Source organism: Rattus norvegicus, chromosome 4 (assembly GCF_036323735.1).
Source record: "Rattus norvegicus strain BN/NHsdMcwi chromosome 4, GRCr8, whole genome shotgun sequence".
In the NCBI taxonomy this organism is placed as follows: Eukaryota; Metazoa; Chordata; class Mammalia; order Rodentia; family Muridae; genus Rattus; species Rattus norvegicus.
This window is the reverse complement of record NC_086022.1, coordinates 61,101,874-61,126,522: the sequence shown is the minus strand read 5'-3', so window position 1 is coordinate 61,126,522 and position 24,649 is coordinate 61,101,874. Positions and strand designations below refer to the sequence as shown.

Genomic DNA, 24,649 nt, shown 5'->3' with positions numbered 1-24,649 from the left:
GCCTGCCAATGCCTCCTGAGTGCTGAGATTAAAGGTGTACACCACCATAACCCAGGGCACTCCTTAACCCCTTCCCTCACCTCCCATAACCTCCCCACCTCCTTCACTTCCTCAGCACCACCCCAGTAGCTGCTGCTGTCATTAGAGAACCACACGGAGAGCCCCGAATGTAAACGTTTGAAATGACATGTGTAAAATCTCCCCATCCCCAAATTACAGACATAGGTCTGTATCTGTCATCCTCTTCCTCGCCGTTTCAAAGATAGAGATGTCCCATGTTCAGGGACCAATGTAGCTCTCTTTATCTCTCAAAGGCCCAGTGAAACAGTAGGAGACCAGTCACAGTGCAAAAGAGGATTCCTGCCTGAGCAGGCTCTTCTCACCTCCACCTAGAACTCCCAGCTGTGCTCTGGCTCCCTCAGCGGGAGGCTTCCAACTGCCCTGTGCCTCTCTCTGCACACCGCACATTGAGCTTTCCAGGACCCCTCATGCCCAGATGTTGCTAGGCTCATGGCTCAGCAGCTATTCTTGCCAGAAAAGTAGATGGCAGAAACCCTTGGTGTCTCTGTTTCCCACTATTGGTAACGATTAACCCAGAACGCAGTTTTGGGATCTCTGTAAAGTTAAACAAGTATTTTCTCGTTTCTATCCCTAAGGATACATTTTGGCAATTTGAGGATCCTATAATGAAGTATGTGTTGTCTTTGCTTGCCTTTGGAGCATGGGCTCTCTATGTAGGCTAAGTGGACTACTGTTGCAGCCTGCTGATGCTGGCTGGAAGGTGAAGTGCTTGCTCCTTCAAATAAGAAGGCTTCTGGGCTTTTTATTTTTCAATGAATTAATGCTTGTAAATGTAAGCATAACTCACTCATGTTCCTGTTCTATAGCACTCAGGGATGTGAATACAATCACATCTTACTGCAGCCTCTCTTGATAAACATTTATTCTTGTCTATATGGGGCTAATAGAAAAGCAACCGTAGAGGTGTTTCTGGAACTCCTTAGGGTAAGCAGCGAGTGGTACAATCAAAAGTTGTAGGATGAGAGACTTGTGCATGCCTTACTTGATAATAGTGAAATGCTGCAGATTTCCACTTAGCCATTTGCTTTTAAGAAGAGATCAGTCTCTGAGCTAACCCATCGGCACCTCCATCATCCCTTGGAGCTGACTTTGTGCCACATTCCTTTGTACGTGCACCAAAGGACGTGGACAGCGGTTCCGGGTAGCAATGGGGTTTACCTTTGCGCTTGTATTCTGACCTTTACTCCATATTCTTGCTACCTACCCCTTGTCTGGATTTACACGTTTTACTGGTTAGGAGGATATAAAATGTCAAACCCTCCTCTTATCTTTCATTTCCTTAGCTAATGACATTTCATCATGCTCACGGCTTATACGTGCTGTTTCTCTCTTTTTTTTTTCTGTGAAATGCCTCGTGTTAGTGGCTTTCTGTTGTAACAGCATAAGAAAACCAAAGGAAGACATGTTTATTTTGGCGCATGGTTTCAGAGGGTTTCATGGTCACTTGGCTCTGTGAGTCTGAGCTGGTGGTGAGGCAGAGCTTCAGGGAGGGGAGGAGAGACAGGGGGCCCGACAGGGCAAAGATACACCTCTCCAAGGCACACCTTTGGTCATCTGCTGACCTACGTCATGTGGGGACCAACTATCCGGCAAAAAGCCTTTGGGGAAGATTGTCTCAAGCGGAGTGTCCACGGTGTGTCTGTCTTCTCTTGGGTTTGCTTTTGCAGACTTCTTGGAGGAGGATAACTGGACCCTCTGGGATCCTGTGAGGTTTGATCTTTGCTTACTTATGGCCTCCCACACCCCAGGTACTCAACCTGGTGCAGTATTGTTGTTTTCAAATGGCCCACATCTGGCTCGTCCAGTGGAGCCCTCATTTGGCTGGTTTCTGTCTTTTGGACTTGCTCTTTGTTTCTTGTTTTCCCCCTTATTTAACCTGGCATCGCACCACGTTCTGGGCTCAGCTTGCACCCCCCTCCATCAGCAGTAGAAGCAAGCGCAGACCAATTCCCCAGGAGCTCTGGGTGGTGCGTGTTTCTGGAGGATGACATTAGGCTGCGTCTGGACCCGGCTTGTGTGCTGCTACTCTGTCGGACCTTCTAGGTGCTGCCACAGGGCAGAGCGAGAAAACGCACAGTCATTGATGTTCATCCATCTCACTGCACCTAACAGTAAGCGAGCTCGTGAGTTGGCAAGATGGCTCAGAGGGTCAAGGGCCTTGCTGCCATGACTGACAAGCTGCTTGATCCAGAAACCACACAGTGGAAGGAGAGATGATTCCTGCAAGTTGTCTACTGACCTCTAAACTCATGCCCAGGCACTCCCGACCACCCAATGAATGAGTGAGTGAATGAATACAATGAATGAGTGAATGAATACAATGAATGAATGAATGAATGAATACAGTAAATGAATGAATGAATGAGGTGTAAAAACTTGAGTTCATACTGACATCTCTGGACTTAAGGACTTGTTTAGCTTCTTCATTCAACTCTCTCTTGCTTGTTTGCAACTTGTCTGAACAGCGAGTGGCCTTTTGACTAAAATCTGCAGAGAACTGTGGACTTTGCGTTTTTTAAGTGGTAAAAGTGTGTTTTGCCCAAAGGCATGGGCTATGAATTTCAAACTGACTTTATCTGTAAAGTTGGACTGAACAGTTGATTGAACACAACGTGGGAATCTCAGTCAAGTTCTCCTTCCTGCAGAGGGAAGTTGTTCCCTCCACCATGCAGCGAGGCCGTGTGATTGGTTTGTCTAGAATGTGGCTAACTTTATTTTCCGTAGACTTCGCTGGTCCTGGGGTTTCCTCAGCATCCCGCTTGACTCAGTCTCACATTTGCACCAAGGAAGCCACGCCTTGGAGGTGCTTGGCTCTGCTTATCCTCATCCACCACCACAGTGCTCCAGTTGCCCCCCGAATAACCTCGAATAGCCGTTCCCCTTCTTCAGCCTCTCTAGCCGCCCTTCTGTTCTCCGCCCCCACAGCGTTGCCTTTTGCATTATATCACATAGGTGGACCAAACACTGTTAAGCCTCTTGGCTTCTTTCATTTTGGAAAAACATGGCGTGTGCGCGCGCACGCACACACGCACGCACGCATGCACGCACACATACGTATATATTTTAAGTTGCTGGGTTGCTGCATGCCTGCAATCCCAGCACTCTGAATGGGAAGAAAGGGGATTCCAAGGTTACAGAAAGCCTGGAGTATGTAGTGAGACACTGTCTCCAAAAAGGAAAAAAATAGTCAAAGGCTGGGTCAGCGAGGTGGCTCGGTGGGAGAAGGTGATTGTCGTCAAGCCTGAGAAGCCGAGTTCAATCTCTGGAACCAACAGGAAGGAGAGCTCAGATTCTGAGAGCTGTCCTCTGACTTCCACGTGTGCTATGTGGTGCACACATGCCCTTGCACACTCGTATGCCCACGAGTAAGTGATTAAAAAATGTTAAAAAGCCAAAGATCTCTAGAGAGAGCTCAGTGATGGAGAGCTTGCCTAGCATAACCCACCGGTCCCTGGTTCAATTGTCAGTCCTGCAAAAAATACTAAAATAAATGGCTAACCTGTTTTCCAAAGTGCTGACCTAATTTGCATTTCTACTGCGTATGGAGTTCACTCTCCTAACCTTTGCTTTCAGCAGTCCCAGTAGATATGTAATGGTGCGTTGTAATTTTAATTTGGATTTGCCTAACGACTAAGGTTGAGCATCTTGTCTGTTTATTTTCTGCTCATGTATCTTTGTCAATTTTTTTCTTTTTGTTTTGGAGGGATGGGGGGTCTCACTCTGTAGCCCACATTGGCCTCAAAGTCCCAGCAGTCTCCTGCCTCAGCTTACTGAGTGTTTTGGTCATAGGCATGCCCCTGCTGCCATGCTTTTATTGCTTTGGGCACCTCCCCCTTTGTGGGGTTGGCTGGACTTGCATTCAGTAAGCGTGGTAAGAAAGACCCGCTCTGTTTTCCCCCAAAGCACCCAGCCTGTCTCTCCCAGTGTCTGCACGCCATAAGCTTATTTGGAGACCTCATTCGTTCATGTATTAGGTAAGGAACATTTTCTTCTATTCCTAGTTCATTTGCATACTGTCATGCCACCCTCCCTCCTGCTCCTTCTGTCTTAAGGGGTCTGTCGAGATGATGACTCGGTGGTTAAGAGCACTTTCTGCAGAGGACCTAAGTGCAGTTCCCACCCCACGTCAGACAGCTCACAAAGCCGGCTCCAGGGGATCCGATGTCCTCTTCTGGACTCGAGGCACCTGCATTTATTATGTGTATATGCTCGCAAGCATGTACACAGAATTAAAAACAAAACAATCTTCAAAAGTAAATGGGGAATAAGATGATTATAGTTTTTTTATTTTATTTTGTTAGTATGGTGATTTATATTTTATTCTGTTTTTAAATTCTGAGCTATGCATGAGAATTCCACTTGGTCATTGAGTGCTGTCCTTTTGAGGTATCGTGGGTTTGGCTGATCAACAGGCGCGGAGATACCACTCCATACTCATGACAAAGGCAGATGAACTCAATGAGACTATATAGAAAGGCAAGTTCCACAAAACAACAACAACAGCAAAAACAAACCCTCCGGCTTATGTAATATTGGGTAGCCACTTTGGAAAATAGCTTATGAAGTTGCTAAACAGAGTTTCCATACAACTTGGCATTTCTACTCTTAGAGAAATAGAAACATACATCCCACATAAAATACACACACACACAAATGCCCCTAGAAACATTGTTCACAGTAGAATTGTCCGGTGAAACAGTGTAGCAAAGCGAAAGGAAAAGAACAGGATGACCTGCAGAGGGGATGCAATGTGAAGGCAACCGGATAGGGAACGAGCGGCTTGAAAACAAGACTGAGGGGAGTCACGTCACAGAACGTGTCCTACCATGCACAGTAGATGAGAGGCTGCCATGGGCAGTCAGAGCCTTTTCTCTATCGACTATGTCTTAAGCGTGAAAGGTGCATTGGTCCAGCAGGGTTGAGTTTAAGTTCTGTTGTTGCTATGGATACCCTTAGTTCAGTAGAGGCTGGGGTGTACTCCAGAAATGCCTGTTTGTCTGTCTCCCTGCGTGACTGTAGTTCTTTAGAAACAACAACGTTATTTTAGATTTAGACTTATATACCACGAGCATGCCTGGTGCCCAAAGAGGCCAGAATCGGATTCCCTGGAATTGGTGTTACAGAGAGATGTGAGCCACCATGTGGGTCCTGGGAATTGAACCCAGGTCTTCTGCAAGAGCAGCCACTGCTCTAATCTGCTGAGCCATCTCTCTAGCGCCTATAGTATTTTGTTTTGTTTTGTTTTTTCTTCTGCTCTTAAAGAGTCTTTTTCAATTTAACCAACTCATTCCATTGTTAAGGTCCTTGCTGGCATTGTGGGGCAGGGGCGGGGACCTTCTCTGATGTTCTGATTAAGCCCCACTCAGGAAACTGTGGATCGGGGGTGTGACTTTCCCCTGTCCCTTCCTCTCCCTAGAGGTTAGCTAAGGCTCAGTCCCGGTGAACCCTTGTAACACTGTCACTACTTTGTAGTTATCTTTTACTCGTTACAAGTGGGCACTGCATTGTCCACTTGTAGTCTCAGTTACTCAGGAGAAGGTGGGAATATGGTAGGTTTGAGGCTAGCCTGAGCTACTAGTGACACCCCCCCAACACACACCCAATCAAAACAAAACTGTTTGGTGTGCTTGGTGCTGCTGTTGAATTTTAGTTTCAGTTTCATTGATTTTTTATCATTACCAGTTCACCCCATTGTTCAGTTTTCACGATCAAATCGCAGACCCTGGATTCCACCCACGGCACCACAGAATTCAAACAAGAGTTGACTCAGTCCTAAAGAAAGACCAGGATAGTGGCAGTGTGGGCCTGTCCTCAGCATGCCTAGGCCCACCTACTACGTGGTGAGCTCCCCTAAGCCCAAGCCTGATGCTTCCTAGGAAGCGTGGTTCTTCATCTTCCCCTAGTTGGATGCTCATGTCTAGCCTGATTCTTCTACGTAATGTCAGTCCGATACCACCCAGGGGCAGAATGCTACAGGCCCTTAGCCTATTAGGGGAGATCCTATAGGAGAGCTGGAAGAGAACATTCTTCCAGTGGCCAAAGCTTTCCCTAGAGTCTTTCATGCTCTTACCCTCTAGGCCCCGTGAAGAGCTTCACCTGCAGTATCTGAAGGGTTAAAGCCAGTGGTTTAGAAGGAGCAGGAAAAGAGATAGAACCCAGCATGTATGGGCACTGAGGGACGAGGCTATGGCTGCACTAGTGGGAGGATGTGGCTGGGGTGGGGCTGCCTGTCTGACTTCCATTGGTCTCCAGGGCTCATGTGTATCGATTCTTTGTCTGTCACCTCATGGCTGCTCCAAGGGCTCATGACTGTGTGGCCACAGTGCAGGTAGGTGGCTAAAGCACATATGTTCTAGGTGTGTGTGTGTGTGTGTGTGTGTGTGTGTGTGTGTGTTCCCCGAAGCCATGTTTCCAGTAGCAGCAACCTTCAGATGCCTTCCTCAGAGCTGTGAGATGCACGGAACATGCTGGCTGTAAGCAAAGTATGGAGCGCAGAGCTGCTGGTGTGCACTCATTGCCACCGAATCTACATGCTACTAAATAATAAATCAGGAGGAGGATGGATGAGACCCAAGGGATTCCCAGGCAGGCCCAGTCCTAAAAGTAAATGTAGAGTGTCCCCAGAGACCACAATTCTCAGAAATGAATCTGCTTTCTAGCACTCACAGATTTGGGCTGTAAAATGGTCATGGTGGACCAATGGCTTTCCCAGGTTACCTCAGAGGAGGATTTGACACTGTTTCTAACCTACCTAAAGCACACAGTGTTGACCTCACTTCCTCTTTGCTGTTGCTAACTGACTTTCTCCCGTGTTACATCGCTTGGGACCCCCTGTCTAGGGAATGGTGCTGCCCACAATAGGCTGAATCTTCCTACATCAAGACAATATTGTTCAGATATTCCTACAGGCTAGTCTCTCCGTTGAAGCTTTCTTAGAGGTTTCTAAGGTTGTGGCAAGTTGATATTTCAAACAAGCTGTCACAGGTTTGATGGAATATGGGGTGGGTGGGGGACTAGATTAGGAGGTAGTTATCCCAGAATGATACATTCAAGTCTTTACCACGAACATTGTGAATGTGACCTGAGGCATACACAGTCATTTAAGGTGTAATCGGGTTACTGTAAGATCACACTGGTGTTATTGTATTTTTTATTTGCCTGATATAATTGTCACCTTTAAGGTTTACTGCCTCAGTCTGCTAACCTACACCTAGTCCTGGAAGCTTCTAGCTTCTGTATAATCTGATCTAGGCCTACAATGTTTTCAGCCTCTGAGATTTACTGCTGAGTAAGTTTACCCTTCTTTCTCTGCAACCTCTCTATACAACTGTCCCGAAAAACCTCCCGCTCCCTCTCCCTCTCCCTCTCCCTCTCCCTCTCCCTCTCCCTCTCCCTCCCCTTCCCCTCTCCACTGCTCTCTTAAGTAGCTTCCCTTTCTCTTCTCATGAGGGTCGGGTATATCCTATTCCGTCAAATCCTTCTCTGATTCATCACTTTGCCTCTCAATTAGACATCACTTTCAAAAGTCTCTGCTTCCTTCTATAAACTAACTTTACCACACACCTTGTTTGGGATTAAAGTGTGTCCTAAGGGCTGAGCCACACCACAACTGGAAACATTTTTTTTTTCAGTAAATACTACAGTCACAGGTTTCAGAGTGTGATCAAACATCCTGCAACACACTGGAGTAGGGCAGACCCTGAGTAAAGTCTTTGCTCGGTATCCATGAGGACTTGGGTTGGGACTCCTTGTTCCCCTCCCTTGGCAAAACTAGAGGGGCACACAAAGGAAAAGGCCATGTGTCGATAAGTCAGAGAGCTCAGTGACACAGCTAGTAGCCAAGGAGTGCCAGGAACTGAGGAGGAAATGAGGGAAGAAGAAATGTGGGACTCCCTGCTGGCTTCCGACCTCTGGAGCTGGGGACAGTACAGCTCCTATGAAGCCACCTATACAGGAGGAATCTGCACTCCATTGGAGGTACTTGTCTGTGGGCGCATAGACTCCTGGCAACTAGGAGTCATTCGATATAGCTCTCACAATTGGTCTTTAAGAATACATGATGCTGGGGCTCAGCGGTTAAGAGCACTGACTGCTCTTCCAGAGGTCCTGAGTTCAATTCCCAGCAACCACATGGTGGCTTACAACCATCTGTAAATGAGATCCGATGCCCTCTTCTGGTGTGCCTGAAGACAGCAACAGTGTACACACACACACACACACACACACACACACACACACACACACAATAATAAATAAATCTTAAAAAATACACGATGCTTAGCCACTATTCTAAATCCCCTTTGCCAGATTGTGCTGATTGCCAAATTGGTCTTCCTGCCTAAAATATAGAATCGCATATCTTTTTTCCCCTGGAAGTTCTACTTCATCTCCACACGCAGGCAAGTTTGTGTCCAAACTAGCTATAACCAGTGTGGGATTAATATATCTGCTAAGAAGGGAGTAGCACAGTAAAACTCTACACTGTGCTAACAGCACCCTCAGTTCTATAAAATCCAAGCCACCATCAGTTATAAAATTGTTTCTACTCACCACCCAGCTGGCTGGTCATGGTAACTCTTATAAGAAGAAAGCATTTAACAGGGTGCTTTCTTATGATTTCAGAGATTAGTCTACTGTCATCATGGCAGACAGACACACAGACATACATGCAGACATACAGATGTAGTGCTAGAGTGGTAGCTGAGAACAATATCCTAATCCAAAATCAGATCTCTCTCTCTCTCTCTCTCTCTCTCTCTATATATATATATATATATATATATATATATATATATATATATCCTTTAACGTATATATTACATATCTATATAAATAGAGAGGGGGGAAGCAGAGGCAGGGGCAGGGGCAGGGGCAGGGGCAGGGGCAGGGGCAGAGGCAGAGGCAGAGGCAGAGGCAGAGGCAGAGGCAGAGGCAGAGGCAGGCAAGCTTTTAAACCCTAAAGCCCACCCTCAGTGACACATTTCCTCCAACAAGACCACACTACTCCAATGAGGTCACACCTCCTAATTCTTCTCAAATAGTGTCACTCCCTGATGACTAAGTATTCAAATGTATGAGCCTATGGGGGACATTCTTATTCAAATCACCACAGAGTTACCGTCTGACTCTGTATCTCTTAAATCCCACTGACATTGTCACCTCCTTAGCAATGTCAGGGTGACAAGAAATTATGATGCTATCCATTGGGAAATCCTCAGTCAAAGTGTGGCACCTAGATGGTTGGGAAGATGTGTTTCAGTGGATAAAACCCTGGCCATGCAAACATGAGGAACTGATGTCCAATCCCCCACAGCCTTGCTTATAATTCAGGGCTGGGACAGGGGGAACAACCTGCCCCTTCACCATTCCTCTCAGGCGCACTGGCCAGCCTAGTCTAACTAGTGAGTTCCAGGCCAGTGAGAGACCTGTCCCAAAAAAGAAGGTGGATGGCTCCTGAGGAACGATGCCCAAGGCTGTCAGTTTCCACATGTACCCACATGTACTGCACACAACCAACATACATATATGATCACATGCATGTGCCTATTCACTCCCCCCCCCCACCCCTACTCCACTCCTGCAACATGGCTCTAGATTTGTTTGTGTGTGCCAGGAATTGAAACAGGGTCTCAGTGGTCCAAACTCCCTGAACTCACTGTAGCGAGACAAGAGATATGCACCACTACATCTGGGTAGACTGATTTTTTTTTAATTCTATTTTGTGTGCCCTTCAGTCAAATATAGCAGTCAGTCCCACAAATGCCACTTCGTGAACCAGAATGCTGTCCCCTTAGTAGATTTTTGACTGCCTTTGGCTCCCATAAGACTTGATGTTGCCACACCATGTGTGAGAGAGACTGGGTCTTGCCTATTTATGGAGAAACACACCCCCCTCTTCAGACTGTGGTTCAAGATGCCCAGCAGAGCACTGGATGCTCACCGATGTCACCTTTCAGCACTGCCTGCCCTTGAACACAGTCTCCTACTGCCGCCTTCCCTTCCTGGCTAGTTGCCTGTCCTGTGTATCTGACACCTGCTTGTGGATCCAGGAAATACTGGGCAAACTGATGTGTGGTATCTTCAGTCTCGGTCTGGCCAGTCTCTCGGGGTGAGGAGTTGTCCAGACAGAAACGTAGCTGGCCACTGCACCCCTTCCCCGCACAGCCTCGCTTCTGCTGAAGGAGAAAATCAGAAGTCACCAACACCCTCTCACAGTCTCTGATTTTCCTCCTTCCCCACACTGGCTTGATCAAAATGCAGTCCTGAATCCAACCTCTGCTTGTCTCTAGTGTCTAGCTCCCACCTCCAGCCACCAGCCCTTCCCTTGGGTGACTGAAAGACACTGGTCCTAGGCTGTCTCCCTTTAGATCGCACTCTACAAAAGTGAAAGCACGGGTTTCTCACCCGTGTGATAACTTTCATCCTTACATGTAATTAAGATTAAAGGCCTTATTTTGGCCTCTGAACTTAGGTATCATTTGATCTAGGATATATATATATATATATATATATATATATATATATATATATATACACACACACACACACATATATGTGTGTATATATGTATATCTATATGTATATGTCTTCTTCATAAATAGTCAAGATCCCAGTCATATATATAACCTTTAATTTATAAATTATATATATTTATATACAGTATTTTATATATGTATTACATACACATGCATATATATCCTTTAACGTATATATTATATATTTATATATAAATATTTATATATGTGTGTATTATGTCATTTTCATGGTTTTTGAGATGGGGTCTCTATGTAGCTCTGACTCTTCTAGACTATGAAGACCAGCCTGGCCTGGAATTCACAGAGATTCATCTGCTTTTGCCTCCCAAGTACTGGGATTAAAGAACTCCCTCAGCACACATGGGCTGGGCTATACTTTTATGAGAACCTTGTTCTATTCTCAGAGCTGTTCAGTTTGGGTCGCTCGCTCTCTAAGGGCGACAGTCTCAGCTGCCCCTCCCCTACTCTCTAAGCTCCATGCTGATGTTCCTGCCTGCCCTCAGTCCCTTTCCCTGGATGGAGACCTTCACATTTGTTCCTGTTGTTCTCTGCTGGAGATAATTCTTGTTCACACAGCATTCCCCTTGGCTTAATGGTCCTTAGGGGGCTGCTGTCAATGGCTTAAAGCGATGGATTTGTGTGTCAGGTTGACGAGGGCTGAGTTACGTTGGTTACTTTCAACTGCCAACCTGATACAACCTGGAGCGGTTGGGGAAGAGAGTGTTAACAGAGTAATTAGTTACCTAGATCAAGTTGGCCTGGTGGGCATGTCTGTGGAAGATTATCCTGACTGTTAATTGATGTAGGAAGACCCAGCCACTATGGCATCCTCCTCCTGGCCAGGGACCAGGGATGTAGACAGTCTAAGGGAGCAGAGTGGCGGCTGAGCGACCGTGCGGGGACCACATGGTAATTCCCCGTGCTTGTGACTGGGTATGGTGCTCTTATGTTCTTATTTTAACTTCCCGATATAATGGAGCAGGACCCCTACTATAGCCATAATAAACCCCATTTTATCCAGAGTTGCTTTGGGTCGAGGTGTCTTCACCCCCACCACACCTCGTTTTCTTTCCTTATTCATTCTTCCTGAAGTTACCCGAGTCTGTTATTCGCTTGTTCTGTCTTCTTGTCATCTCCCTGGGGTTTTAGGTTCTGGGTCTTGTTCCACACAAGTCACCACAAGCCCTGTCCTGTAACAACGCCCTCAACACCCATTTTTTTAAACCAACAAACAAAAAGCCTCTCTTCCTTGACCCGTACCCCACTTAGGTTAAGCCGCCAAGCTAAACCCAGCCCAGCACACTGCTTTTCCCTAGAGCAGTCCACAGAGGGTCCTTGTGAGCATTTGTGTAGCTGCCGTCTGTCATCCATTTGTCTGTGTAGGCTCTGTCATCCCTGGAAAGACTATGAGGCTCTTGCCAGTACTTGCTGTAATGTTTTGGAAAGCAGGGCCATCTGGGAGCTGTGGGGATGGGGTTGGGGGTGGGGCAGCAAAGCCCCATGACAGATGTGAGGGGCTGTGTAACCGTAGACTTGGGAAGGATGCAGGCGATTTGGAAGCTGGGTGAACTTTCTTTCGGAGCTTTCATCTAAGCTCAAGATGGAGACTGCTGGAAGCAAGAAGCAGAGCGCAGAAGGGCCGAGGGGAGAAGTGGAAGGCCAGATGTGTAGCACGTCTTCTGCAAAGACTAAAGCAACGGGGGGGGGGGGGGGGAGGGGGAGGGCAAAAAAGGTCAGAGATAGATGGAGATTGTAAACCAAAAGAGAAGAATGCACAAGATCCTGAGACTCCAGGACACACTTGTAGGAAGTCCGAGTTGAAGAATGTTCCTGACTAAGCCAAAGAGGCCAGGTTGAAGACATCTCGCAATATAATGAAGACCAAACCTGGGAAAGACTGTCAGGTGACAGTTCGGGGCAGATACCTGCTCTCATTGATCCTCTTATGCTCTATGAGGAAGTTAGCACCAACCTGGTAAATACATCTGCCTCCGGGGCAGTGATGGCATCTGGGGCCAGAATTGTAGCCAATGCTAAGATGTTCAAGGCAGTGCCTTCCAATGCGACATCAGAGACCTATGGGGAAACGTGGTGTGTGGTGCATGGGACAAGCCTCCCTGCCACCTCAAGTGGTTGGGTTCGGCTGCAGTTCCATGCTGGACAAGCCTGGGTACCCGATAAGAAAGGGAAAGCGATTGCCCTCCTCCTGCACATTTCCACCCCCACACCTGGAGGACACCATGCTGTGCCCCAAGTGTGTTCGTAGGAACAGGGTCTTAACTAAGAGCCTCGGAAGATGAAGGTTGGGCTGGCTGCGGCATCACTCACTCTTGTGGCGTTATCAGCAGAGCTGCGGCTAACACTGAGACTGACGAAGATCCACACCTTTGGAGGTGGCTGTCTCACCCAGGAATGATGGGATATTGTAAGTTAGTAGACGCTTGAGTACAAGCAGTTTAGAAAAAGCCGGTGAGGCCACCAAAAGGTCCTCCTCTGCTCATTGCGATGACTGAACACTGGGAGTGGCCTCTTACTCTTGTGTGAAGGAGATAAAGTGTCCTATTGTGTTTGCTGCAGGTAGGTCCCAGGGTAATATGACATCTCCAGATACAACAGTTGCTAGCCCTGTCACCAGCACAATGGGGTCGTAGCCAGTCCCATCGGTCAACCGTAAAGACTTAGCTTGTGCCTGTAGCCTCTGCGTGTCCTCTTCCCTGGTTTGTAGTGTGATGTTAGTGTTTAGTATTTGGGTGTGTTTTCTGCTGTTGTAAAATATTACACCAAATCTGGTTTGTGACTTAAAAAAAAAAAAAAGAAAAGGAAGGGTGCAGGCTTCAGTAAGACAAATGCCAGAGACAGATGGGAGCCTTACACCTTGGGGATGACCTAGAGAAGTCTACAAACATTCTGGCTAACACCTGGCTTGATGCTGTGTTGTCTTTATCAACAGGAAATAAGACTGACACATCTGATATAACTAGCATTGACCAGAACCAAGACAAACCAGCGACAAACCAGCCAAGCAATGCTACACCTAAAAGCTCAGTCCAACCTCCAACACCGACATCTATTTCAACCTCCTCCCCAGACCCCAAGGCCACTCAAAGCAGTAACAGTTCAGTTACAACTACCAGTGACTCCACCACTGACAGGACAAGCTCTTCCACTAGCACTGTCCCCACTACTAGCAACAGTGGGCAGACAGTCTCCTCTGGAGGCAAGAGCAGTGACAAAATTACCACAGCCCTACCAACCACTTTGGGACCAGTCAACGCCTCTTCTCAACCTACTGACCTGAATACCTCGACAAAGCTTCCTTCTACCCCCACAACAAATAGCACAGCAAGCCCTCACCAGCCTGTGAGCCACTCTGAGGGACAGCACACCACTGTTCAGAGCAGCTCTGCTTCTGTGTCCAGCTCTGACAACACTACGCTGTTGTGGATACTTACTACATCCAGTAAGTCATTCCTTGGCAATTTTTGTTTGTTTTTGCTTTTCTTCCTTCCTTCTTTCCTTTCTTTCTTTTTTCATCTTTTTTTCTCTCTTTTGGTTTTTCAAGAGAAGGTTTCACTGTGTAGCCTTGGCTGGCCTGGAACTCACTCTGTACACCAAGGTTGGCCTCGAACTCAAGAGCTCTAACTGCTTCTGCCTCCTGAGTGCTGGGATTAAAGGTGTGCACCACCATGTCAGGTTGCTTTTGTTTTTCTTAAGAATTGAGAAGGGCTGGAGAAAAGGCTCTTTTGTTTAAGAGCACTGGCTGCACCTACAGAGGACCCAGGTCCAATTCCCAACACATGCAGGGCAATTGAGTACCATTTGTAATCATCTGACACCCTCTGCTGGCCTACATGGGTACTGCATACATGTGGTCCATAGAGAAAAAGGCAGGTAAAAACACGTGTGTGTGTGTGTGTGTGTGTGTGTGTGTGTGTGTGTGTGTGTGTGTGTGTGTGTGTGTGTGAGAGAGAGAGAGAGAGAGAGAGAGAGAGAGAGAGAGACAGAGACAGAGACAGAGACAGAGACAGAAACAAAGACAGAGACAGAGACAGAGACAGACAGACTGACTTGGCAGTGCATTTTCTCATACTCTCACTCAGTTGGAAGATAACGCTTCACAGAGTTTTAGCCATTCTATGCTGTCTTGTGCCTTCATCAGACCTAGCCTTGGATACCCCTTTGAGCAGTGATGGAGGTGAGTAGTGCATAATTCAACCAAGACAGAATATTCCCAGGCATGATGATGTGGTTGTGACAGCAGGGTGTTAGAAAATTCTCAAGCAATGCTTCTCAGACTTGTTTGGTAGCAACCCACCGTAGGAAGCACACTTTTAAATAAGTAAAAATAAGTCAATAAAGGTCAGTGTGTGAAGGCACTTGCTGCCAGGCCTGATGACCTGAGTTGGATCCCTGGTCACATCTAATGGAACAGGAGAGTGGCCGACTCCTACAAGCTTTCATTCATTCTTTCAGGACTTGTGGCATGTTATGCGTACTGCTGTTTCCTGCCTCTCTTCCTCTCTTTCCTTTCCTTCCTCCTTCCCTCCCTCGCTTCCTCTGTTCTTCCCTCCTTTCCTTTTCTGAGACTGGCTGGCCCGGAAGGAACTCGCTCTGTAGACCAGTCTGGCTTCAAACTCACAAGAGATCTGTCTGCCTCAGCCTCCCAGATGCTGGGATTAATGCTGCACCATCACATCCAATCTTATTTCTGTCTCTACTTACTTAGTTTTAAAAGTGCCAGCCTTAACTGGGTGCTTAAATCTATGGCCAGCTCGAGAGCCTTAAAATCCCGAGTCGGAGTTTCTGAGCATGAGCCTATGCCCTGGGAGACAGGGCCACACCCTGTGGCAGGGCTCAGAGTGCACAGGCTCAGAGTGGTCTGTTCAAATCGTCCAGTCTTGCAGTTGTACCATGTGACCTTGGACAAGTCACCAAGGTTCAGTTTCCCTGCTCATAAGCAGGGACTGCCTGAAAGGAGCACATGCCTTTTAAACACCAAGCACAGCCCCTCCTACAAGGCTTGCACAGTTTGTTAGCTGTGGCTCGCCTGTCCACGGGCCCCATCTGTGCCTCAGAGAGGTAACTGCAGCGTAATTTCTGTGACTCCTGCTTAGTTCTTACTTTATCCAAGTCTAACTCATTATGCACCACGGCCCAGGACAGTACTTTGTCATTCCTGCCTTTTCCCTTTTCATTGCTACTGGTGTCAGCTTGTGAGAATCATAAAGCCAGAAAAGACCCCTCCTTGGCTGGTACAGCTGGCTTCCCCCGCCTTTGCTTTGTCTGTTATAGAACCGACAGGCACCTCTGAAGGCACTCAGCCCATCGCTATCTCGACGCCAGGCATCACCACACCGGTCTCCACACCACTACAGCCTACGGGGTCTCCAGGGGGAACTGAGTCGGTGCCTACGACCGAAGAATTCACACACTCCACTTCTAGTTGGACTCCAGTGGTCTCTCAAGGCCCGAGCACACCCTCTTCCACCTGGACGTCTGGGAGTTACAAGGTAATTCTAGCAGAGCATGGGGTGAGAAAGCCCAGACTCAAGGGAAGTCTTTTCCTTTGGCCTTCTCAGAGCCCCTGGTTGGGCGGGCGCTTTAAGGAAAAGTTGTCTGTCTCCCATTTCCTCCGTTCTTACCCAGTTTTCCGAAGAGGCTGGGTAACCAGGTACTCCTGGTTTTGGAACTGACTAGCCAGGCCGGAGCATGCTATCTGCACTTCCCCTGTGCCACCCACGCTCACCAAGAGGAGAATCCAAGATCAGGTGACTCTGTGCCTAAACCTTCATCTTTTGACCTCTTCCAGCTAAAATGTGATCCTGCCATAAAGCCCCACGAGGAACTCCTCATTCTGAACCTCACAAGAGACAGCTTTTGTGTGAGTACACATGCCTGAGTTCACCATACATCCCACCCAGTACGTGAGCTCCTGAAAGGGAGAATAGTCTTTTCCCATCCAAGTTTAGACTTCTCTAAGTCAGGCAGTGCACACAGGCCTGCTTCAGGCCCAGAGAATGTGCAGAGCATGCGCAGAGCACGCGCCACCACTTTTACTGCTCTAGTTGCACGCGTTCTCTCTCTCTCTCTCTCTCTCTCTTTCTCTCTCCCCTCCCCTCCCCTCCCCTCTCCTCCCCTCCCCCTGCCTTTCCCCTCTCTCTCCCCCTCCCCCTCTCTCTCATCTCCCCTTCTCCACCCCCACCCCCACCCCTCTCTAGTTCCAGCTAGTTAGGACATTGAGGCAGGAGAACTGAAGTCAAAGTGGTGCCTTGGCCACCAAGTGTATTTGAGGCTAATCCTGGCAACTTAATGAGACTTTTCTTATTAAAAGTAACAGGAGGGGTTGGGGATTTAGCTCAGTGGTAGAGCGCTTGCCTAGGAAGCGCAAGGCCCTGGGTTCGGTCTCCAGCTCCGTCCCCAGCTCCGGAAAAAAAAAGAACCAAAAAAAAAAAAAAAAAGTAACAGGAGTGCTAGAGGAAGCACTCTCCAAGGCCTCAGAAGAGAGTTACATTCTGAGCAGTCGCCCTCTGTCCTGATAGTGCAGCCATAGTTCCTGGTCCCCTGCATAGATCCATATAAGAGGGTATAGAAATGTGTACAGCTCCCTTCACACTACCAGTGTTCTGGGACCAAGGGTTTGGTGGACCTGCACAGCACATGGCCATTGACCTCCTTGGTACTGGAGGCAGCTGATTCGTTGCTGCCCTCTACTGGCCATTGCCATTTTTGCAGCCACTTCTAGGATCAAGAATAGAAGAGGGCTTGCTTGGGTTCTCTCTAGGTTGGAGACCTTGGGCTCTGCTATTTTCTTCCAGGGGTTTTGTTTTGCTGTAACTTACTGAGTGAACTACAGAGGCATAAACTTGGCCATCAGAGGTTTAGAGGGAGAAACGTTGTTCTGGGATTGAGCTTTGGTGAGAAGGCAGGAATAGCATTGAAATTGCCCCCAAGATGAATGTCTAGGTTGAAGTCCACCGGATATGTATTGTTACTGGGACACATTCTTCCCTGTTCTAGAAAAAGATGATGGAAAGTGCTGGATCCACTCCTGGTGGTGGAGTAAAGCGCTTCTAGGCCAAAGGAACTGGCATATGGGAAGTGTAGGGGGGGTAGCATGTGGGAGACTTAAAGGTCAAGAGCTCATGCTTTCAATCTTAGCATTTAATTCAGAATCAGAGAAGGAAAACATCAGTGAGCGATGCCTGAACTGGCAGTGCCAAATAAAAGCCCATAGCTTACACCTCAGCATCAGCCCGAAAACCCTGTTTCTGTCTTCTTTGGGCTTAGGTCCATGTACGTAACACTGTGGATATCCCCAGAACCTGTGTGCTTCTCTTTCCCTCTCAGCCTGAGGTGGCGACAAGAGGCTAGAGACTGGCAGGTTTCAATCCCTGCATTGCCTCTCTCCCCTGGCGGTGGAGGAGTGCCACAGCTCCTATACCCTGTTTTATCCCACTCCTAGCTGAGGCATAATACAGTCACTGGTTCCAGAGCCTCCGGGACCTTGCAGGGAGGACAGAGGAAGCCTCGGGGGTGACATGCAGACAAGATGTCCAGGCTGAGGGGAATGGGAAAAGAATTTGGAATGAGATTGAGAGGATAAGGACTAACCTGAGAGAAAAATACAAAACTTAATTCCCGGCGATCACTGGTGCTACTTCCTAGAGTAGCAGCAGTGAAGCATGGAGAAGGGACTCTTGCAGGCTGAGTGGGCAGGGGGCAGCCTCAGAAGCCCAAGCAGTCATGGCACAGCCTGGGAATCACCTGTGTTCTCTGTACACTAGAAGGGGAGCCCTCCAAATGAAAGATTCTTGGAACTGCTGTGTCACTCAGCCAAAGCCTCCTTCAAGCCAGCTGAGGATTCGTGTGCTCTGGAGCTGGCCCCCATTCTAGACAACCAGGCGGTGGCAGTGAAGAGAATCGTTATTGAGAGTGAGTCGAGAGTGAGGGGACCTGGGCCTGTGCGGGCGGGGGTGCCCCAGAAGAATGGTTGGGGAGTGGAGGCATCTAAAAATATACAAGCCAGCAACCATCCCAGGAGACCAGAGGGACTGGGATACAGGACATCCTCTTCTTGGGGCACCCGCTCTGCCCCTGCCATTTCACTCTGGGCTGGACTCTGGAGGCATTGGTCTCTGTCTCTCCCACAGCGAAGCTTTCTCCTAAGGCTGTGTTTGAACTGCTGAAGGACAAATGGGACGACCTGACAGAGGTAAGAAGTTTTGCCCTGTACTGTCCTAAGCCCAGCGTCCTCTGGTGTAAGAGGCCCTTTGATGGTATAAGTATACAGGAGAGGCACATCCCAGTGGACAGGGTGGGCAGTAGGATGGGGCAGCAGACACAGAAGAAGGGCTCCCATTTGACTAGAGTGGGGACAGGAGGTCCGGACTCTGTTTCCTGCCACTTAAGTTCTGTGTCTCGGCAGGCTGGAGTCATCGACATTCATCTGGGGAAGGAAGGACCTCCAGAAGTCAACGAGGACCGCTTCAGCCTTCCTCTCATCATCACCATCGTCTGCATGGCATCCTTCCTGCTCCTCGTTGCTGCCCTCTACGGCTGCTGTCACCAGCGGATCTCCCAGAGGAAGGACCAAGTGGGTATTTTCTTACTCTAGGTAGCCCCGTTACCCAGTGCACCTTTCACTGGGTCCCTCCACATGAGTGGGCCTGGACCCTTTGAACAAGGTCCCCACTATCAAGCCAGCTTGTCTCTAACAGTGGAGACTTGATGTGGAAGCAAGAGCAGAGACAGGGGCTTTAAGCCCTGGTTCTGTCCGTGTCTGAAAGTCAGTGCTAAGTCTGCAGCCTTGTCATCAGCATAGTGGGAACGGTACATTGCAGAGCTGTTCTAGAGATTTAGGGTTATGATCCCTCAATATATCATCTATCCTATCACCTTAGGCAAGCGCTCCTCTACCCGATCTACTAGAACTACATCTTCTCTGGTGTGGTGGCATACATCTGTAACCACAGCACTTGGGAAGCTGAGGCAGGGGGATCACAAGTTTGAAGTCAGCCTGGGCTACACAGCATGACCCTGTCTCATCTTTCGGGTGCCGTTCTGCTGTGGGTATGCACCCTAGCTGCAAACTACTGAGAGCGTCAGGACAGTTCCCACACCTACTGACCTCAAACACTGAATGAGGCATGAGTGATGGCAATGCGTTTCCACAGCCAAATCTCAGTGCACAAACTACTGCCTGGAGGTCCATAAGGACCACCCCGTGCAGATGGTCTGAAGGAGCTTCTTCTTCCCCCCCCCCTCTGTTATTATATGGAATGAGGTAGAAAAGCAGAGGTCTTAGGGGGAGGGATAGAGAAGAGAGAAAAGAATTTAAGGACAAAAAAATGTCTTCAGAAATCTTTCTCCATGACGTCACAGACTGCCACTGGGATGAGGATAGAGAGCAGATGGTAATTTTAGGATATGGGGGAGCACTCATGAGATGGTCAAGGCCAGGGTGGTCTCTGCCCCCACAAGTGAACCACCGGAATTTAATCTAGCCCACTTGTCCCTGGGGTGAATGGGGAAATGTTTCATATGAAAGCTCACAGCACTCCAAAATCACCTTCTTTCCTGTGTTATGGTCCCCACTTTAGCAACGACTCACAGAGGAGCTGCAGACAGTAGAGAATGGTTACCATGACAACCCAACCTTGGAAGTGATGGAGACTCCTTCTGAGATGCAGGAGAAGAAGGTGGTCAACCTCAACGGGGAGCTGGGAGACAGTTGGATCGTCCCTCTGGACAACTTGACCAAGGAGGACCTAGATGAGGAGGAAGATACACACCTCTGATCAGTCCGCCAGCCACTCCGACCGCACCGCAGAGCTCTCGACCACCCAAAGTGCCATTTGGACGGGGGCGGGGAGGGGAGGGGACTTCCCACCTGAAGACAGAAAGATTGGGGAGGGAGAATGGACACCGAGGGTTGTCTCCCTCCTCCCCATCCCCACAAGGCCTTAATTTTCCCTTTCAAGTTCAACGAAGTCACATTCTGTCCAGTTTCCTCATGTAAAAAAACCTACTTGTGCCTGAGCCCAGAGCCGCTGGAAGGCAGGAAGGTGGAGAACACCATGCGAGAGGCTCTGGCGCTCCTCCAGGAATGGCACCCACCCATCTCATAAGTAAGATGACCAAGGCCTTAAGAGGTCAGGTAACCTGCACAGGGCCACACGGCCATTTGGTGACAAGGGTGGTTTCCCTCGGTCTGGTGCTTCGTTGCATCAAGACACACTACTGTGTTCATTTGTGTCCATCCCCCAAGGCACAAGACACACGAAAGCGGGCAGGCTAGAAAGAAAACCAATCCTCTATGGTCTCAAGGACAGGCCCCAAATTTCCATCTCCTCTAACATGGCCTCTGCCAGCTTGTTGAATCCCGCTTCCTATGAGTCAGTCTTTAGTCCCACTCTTTCCCAGGGCAGGGCTTTGAACCTCTTGGGAAGATTTCCTTGCCTTTGCTTAGCAGGATTGGGACCTAACACACAGGCCTCACTATCTAATGGAGTCTGCCTAAAGGGTGGGTGGGCAGGCAGAGGAAAAGGAAGCTCAGGCTGGGACGCCTTCCTCATGGCAGCTGATTCTGTACTGACACTGGCCTATCATTCAAGGCACTCCCTAGAAGACACTCCCCCAAATGTCCTCTGGCCTTCTGCTCCCTCTAGGAACAAATCTGCAGTAGCTACTGAAAGCAAGATGTTCCTCTTTTCCTTGTTCACTGCTCAGCTGAGGGGGTGACTCCTCAAATCCGAGTGTCACAGAGCAGCTGTCTAGGGACAAACATGTCCTGGGGTTCTGACCGGTCCTTAATTGGTTCCTGATTGGCAAATGTGTCTCAGTAGACAATCGATCTAACCTACCTGGCATTATTCCACAGGAAGCTCAGGGGCTTTTCAAGTTACCGAGAACTTGGGTGGTTGTGTTATGGTGTGTGTTGTGTGTGTGTGCGTGTGTTGTGTGCATGTGTGTTTGTTTAATTCAGCTCCTAACTGCCAAAGGCCAAAGCTCAGATCCTGGAGACTGTTAGCTCATTTCATTGGTTTGCACCCTCCTTTGCCATGGAGAAAGGCCCAGAACATGCAGTTTTAAGATTCTTTTACCCATTCTCCTAGCACGGAGCCAGGTTTTTGTTTCCGGTGTTCTTTGTAGCACCCCAGTTGTACCATTTCTGGTGGCCTCTCAGGGAAACAAAACCATGCCTAGGACCCAGCACAGGAGTTTTACAGGCTCAGCAGAGTCAAGCAGCCATGTACAAGACTGTCGAGGGCCCGGCATAGCGATGTTTCATCTGGTTTTCTGAGAAAGGGGTGGGGGACCCTGTGTGGAGCTTTGAATTAGGCCTATGGTCTGGATTGTTCTTGGGCATAAATCCCCATGACTGACTGTCTGGTTTGAAGCAGCTTATTTAGAAGGGGAGCTAGGGGACAGACAGGTGTTCTCTGCCTAATCCCATTGTTATAGCTGTCACACTGAGATAGGCTAAGGAGAAAGGCTGCCAGAAGTCAAGAAAGGCTCTCAGTGAGTTTCACAGGAGTTGAAAAAAAAAACGCTAACAAGAACTCACAAACCCCTTGGCCTGCATCTCTCAGATTTGCAGGGGAGGGTGGGGAGCAGTGCCAATTTGGGGGGAAATTAGGTTTATTTGCTCCCGGCATTAGGTTCTGTCCTGAGAGGCAGCCAGCATTCCTTCTCCTTTGCTACAATCAATGGGTAAGGCCATGACAGACAGCACATGCGCTCTCTGCAAACTGGTCAGATTATAACCCTACAGCCTGTCAGATATGGCTGTAACATTAGACAACAGATACTGTGTCTAAGCTGTTGGAATAGCCTTGGCTCTGCCCAGGGTAAGCCCATAGAAACTCTGCCCAGGCTGGCCCAGTGTCCCTTCCTGTGCACTCAAATTGTGTAGCATTTCAGTACAGCTTGAGAATCTGGCCTTCACTTGCTCTTAACCACTGGGACATCTGTTACACAAGACATGCTGCTAGTGTCTATAAAAGTTATCTTCCTGTGTTTATTACTGGGTTTTTAGAGCTGTCTGTGAGTTCAGAATCTCAGGCCCAGTCTGAGAGAAGGAAGCGGAGGGGACCTTTAGAACCAGCTGTACCAAAGAGAAATCAGAACTTCACATTTCAGGGGCAAAATGGCTTCCCCCAGCTGCAAAACCCAAGGGCCTGATGGTTGGCTGAACAAAGCCAGCCGCTCTTGTGCTGCCTGCCGTGTGAATGGCGAGGGAAGCAGCTGAGCACAGGGCACAGAGCAGTCTGCCTGGCCGAGCAGGATCCAGACTCATTTAGGACACTCACGCTCTCTATCTTCCTGATAGAGAGAACCAGCAGGTGTTTTACTGTTTTATTGGTTTTTGTTGTTTTGGTTTTTTGGGGGTTTTTTTTTTTTTGTGTTTTTTTGCCTACTTTTTGGACAACACACTGGTGAAACTTTGAAGAATAAGTTGAAGTTGACAAGACCTATGCACGTTTTTGACAATGTAAATACAAGAGCCACATGTTTATTTTACCCTGTACTGCTTCCAGAGGGTAAACTTTGGGAAAGACTTGATAGCTAAGCTTCCCACCCCCCATTTTCTGAATAAGAATGTAAATGTCTATTTAGTAGAAATGACTTTTTTAAAGAACTGAAGAATATAACAAGACAGGCTGGTAACACGAGAATTTGCCTTGTAGATAGGGGATTTAAAATTTTAAAATACTGTCCTTGCTCCTCCCCAGCCAAGTCTCCATCCTGCTGCAGTTCGGGCTGGAGTTTAGCATGGTCTGTGATGGTCACGGGGGAAGTTTAGGAGATACAGTCTTTCTACAGGAAAACACATCTGAAGCCACAAAGAATCTCCCGAGGGCCAGAGACAAGATGAAAACATGCATCCCAGACTGCCTGCTCTGTGCTGCATGTTTCTCAAGAACAGGGAATTAAGGACTACAGCTCCCAGGTACAAGGTTAATACAGGATACCATCAGTCCTTCCTCATAATAACCCTGGAAGGGCTAGGAGGACACAAGGGACACAAACAGCCATGTGCTGGGCTCTGGAATCACATGGTCCAGATATCAATAAATATTTTGGGGGCTTGGTTTTTTTTTTCCTGTCAGGAAATAATTTTGAAAAGTTCCTGAGGAATGTCCAGTAGAATGAGGATCAAAGGGACTAGCATAGATGAAGGTAGAGAGGGAGAAGCTCTGTAGTGCAGCCTGTGTCACTGTCAGTCATGATCCTTCCCTCTCAGGTCTGCGGAAAATCCACCACTGAGCTGGGATCACTGTTTCATGGGGCTTTTCTGCTTCTTTGTGAATGCCAACCAGCTTGCCCAGGAGATTGGGGGAGTGTATGTGGTAGTGGACAGGGGTCTAAAGTACACTGGAATTTATCGAGAGACTATAGTTAACTATTGCATTTTCTTATAAAGTATATTTTGGAAAATCGTACACCGTCAATTAAAATGCTTTTGTGTAAGCTGGTTCAGACCCTAATGTTTTGCTCTGGCTTAAAAGTCTTCATCCATGACCTGAGGCTATCAGCTACTTTGAGGTCTAATTCAGGCGGTATCTGCTGCTCTTACCAGTATCTGCTGCATTCCACCAGTAGAGCGGGAAGAGGGGATGCTGGAAGGGGTGGAGGACTCCAGGGCCTGAGCCCGAGAGGACTGCTTTCCTCACTGTGCACTGTTTACAAATTTGTCACTAACTCCCCTTTACTTCTGTCTGGAGTGTAACGATAAGTGACCACCATCAAAGAAAGATGCCACGCCAGTTGGGTATAAAAACATCAAGAGATCAAAACGAGCTCCCTACAAACCAGCTCAGTTCCGCACAGATGGTTGCTACAAGTTGCCTGTTTCTCTTCTCACAGTGAAGGATGGAGTTGATGGCTGTGAACATGGGCCATCTCTTGGCTACATTACAGACAGCTACATCTTCTCAGGGCAAAGGAACCCTGAATCACACAGCTTGAAGCAGGGAAAGGTCTGTCCTGCAGATCTGGCCCATCTCTGCCTCCACCTCGGCAGTCATGAC

At 48.2% G+C, this 24,649-nt stretch overlaps 1 protein-coding gene and 1 pseudogene across 1 annotated transcript in view; both read left to right on the top strand.

Moving 5' to 3' along the window:
• Positions 1-24,089, top strand: part of Podxl (podocalyxin-like) — a 46,698-nt gene extending 22,609 nt beyond the window's left edge. The window contains 7 exon segments of the mRNA NM_138848.1: positions 13,567-14,076; positions 15,909-16,126; positions 16,426-16,497; positions 18,401-18,548; positions 18,767-18,828; positions 19,042-19,209; positions 20,216-24,089. Coding sequence (NP_620203.1) covers positions 13,567-14,076; positions 15,909-16,126; positions 16,426-16,497; positions 18,401-18,548; positions 18,767-18,828; positions 19,042-19,209; positions 20,216-20,413 — 1,376 coding nt within the window. The 3' untranslated portion in view covers positions 20,414-24,089.
• Dppa4-ps8 (developmental pluripotency-associated 4, pseudogene 8) lies at positions 8,988-13,558 on the top strand (annotated as a pseudogene).
• Positions 24,090-24,649: the final 560 nt, after the last annotated feature.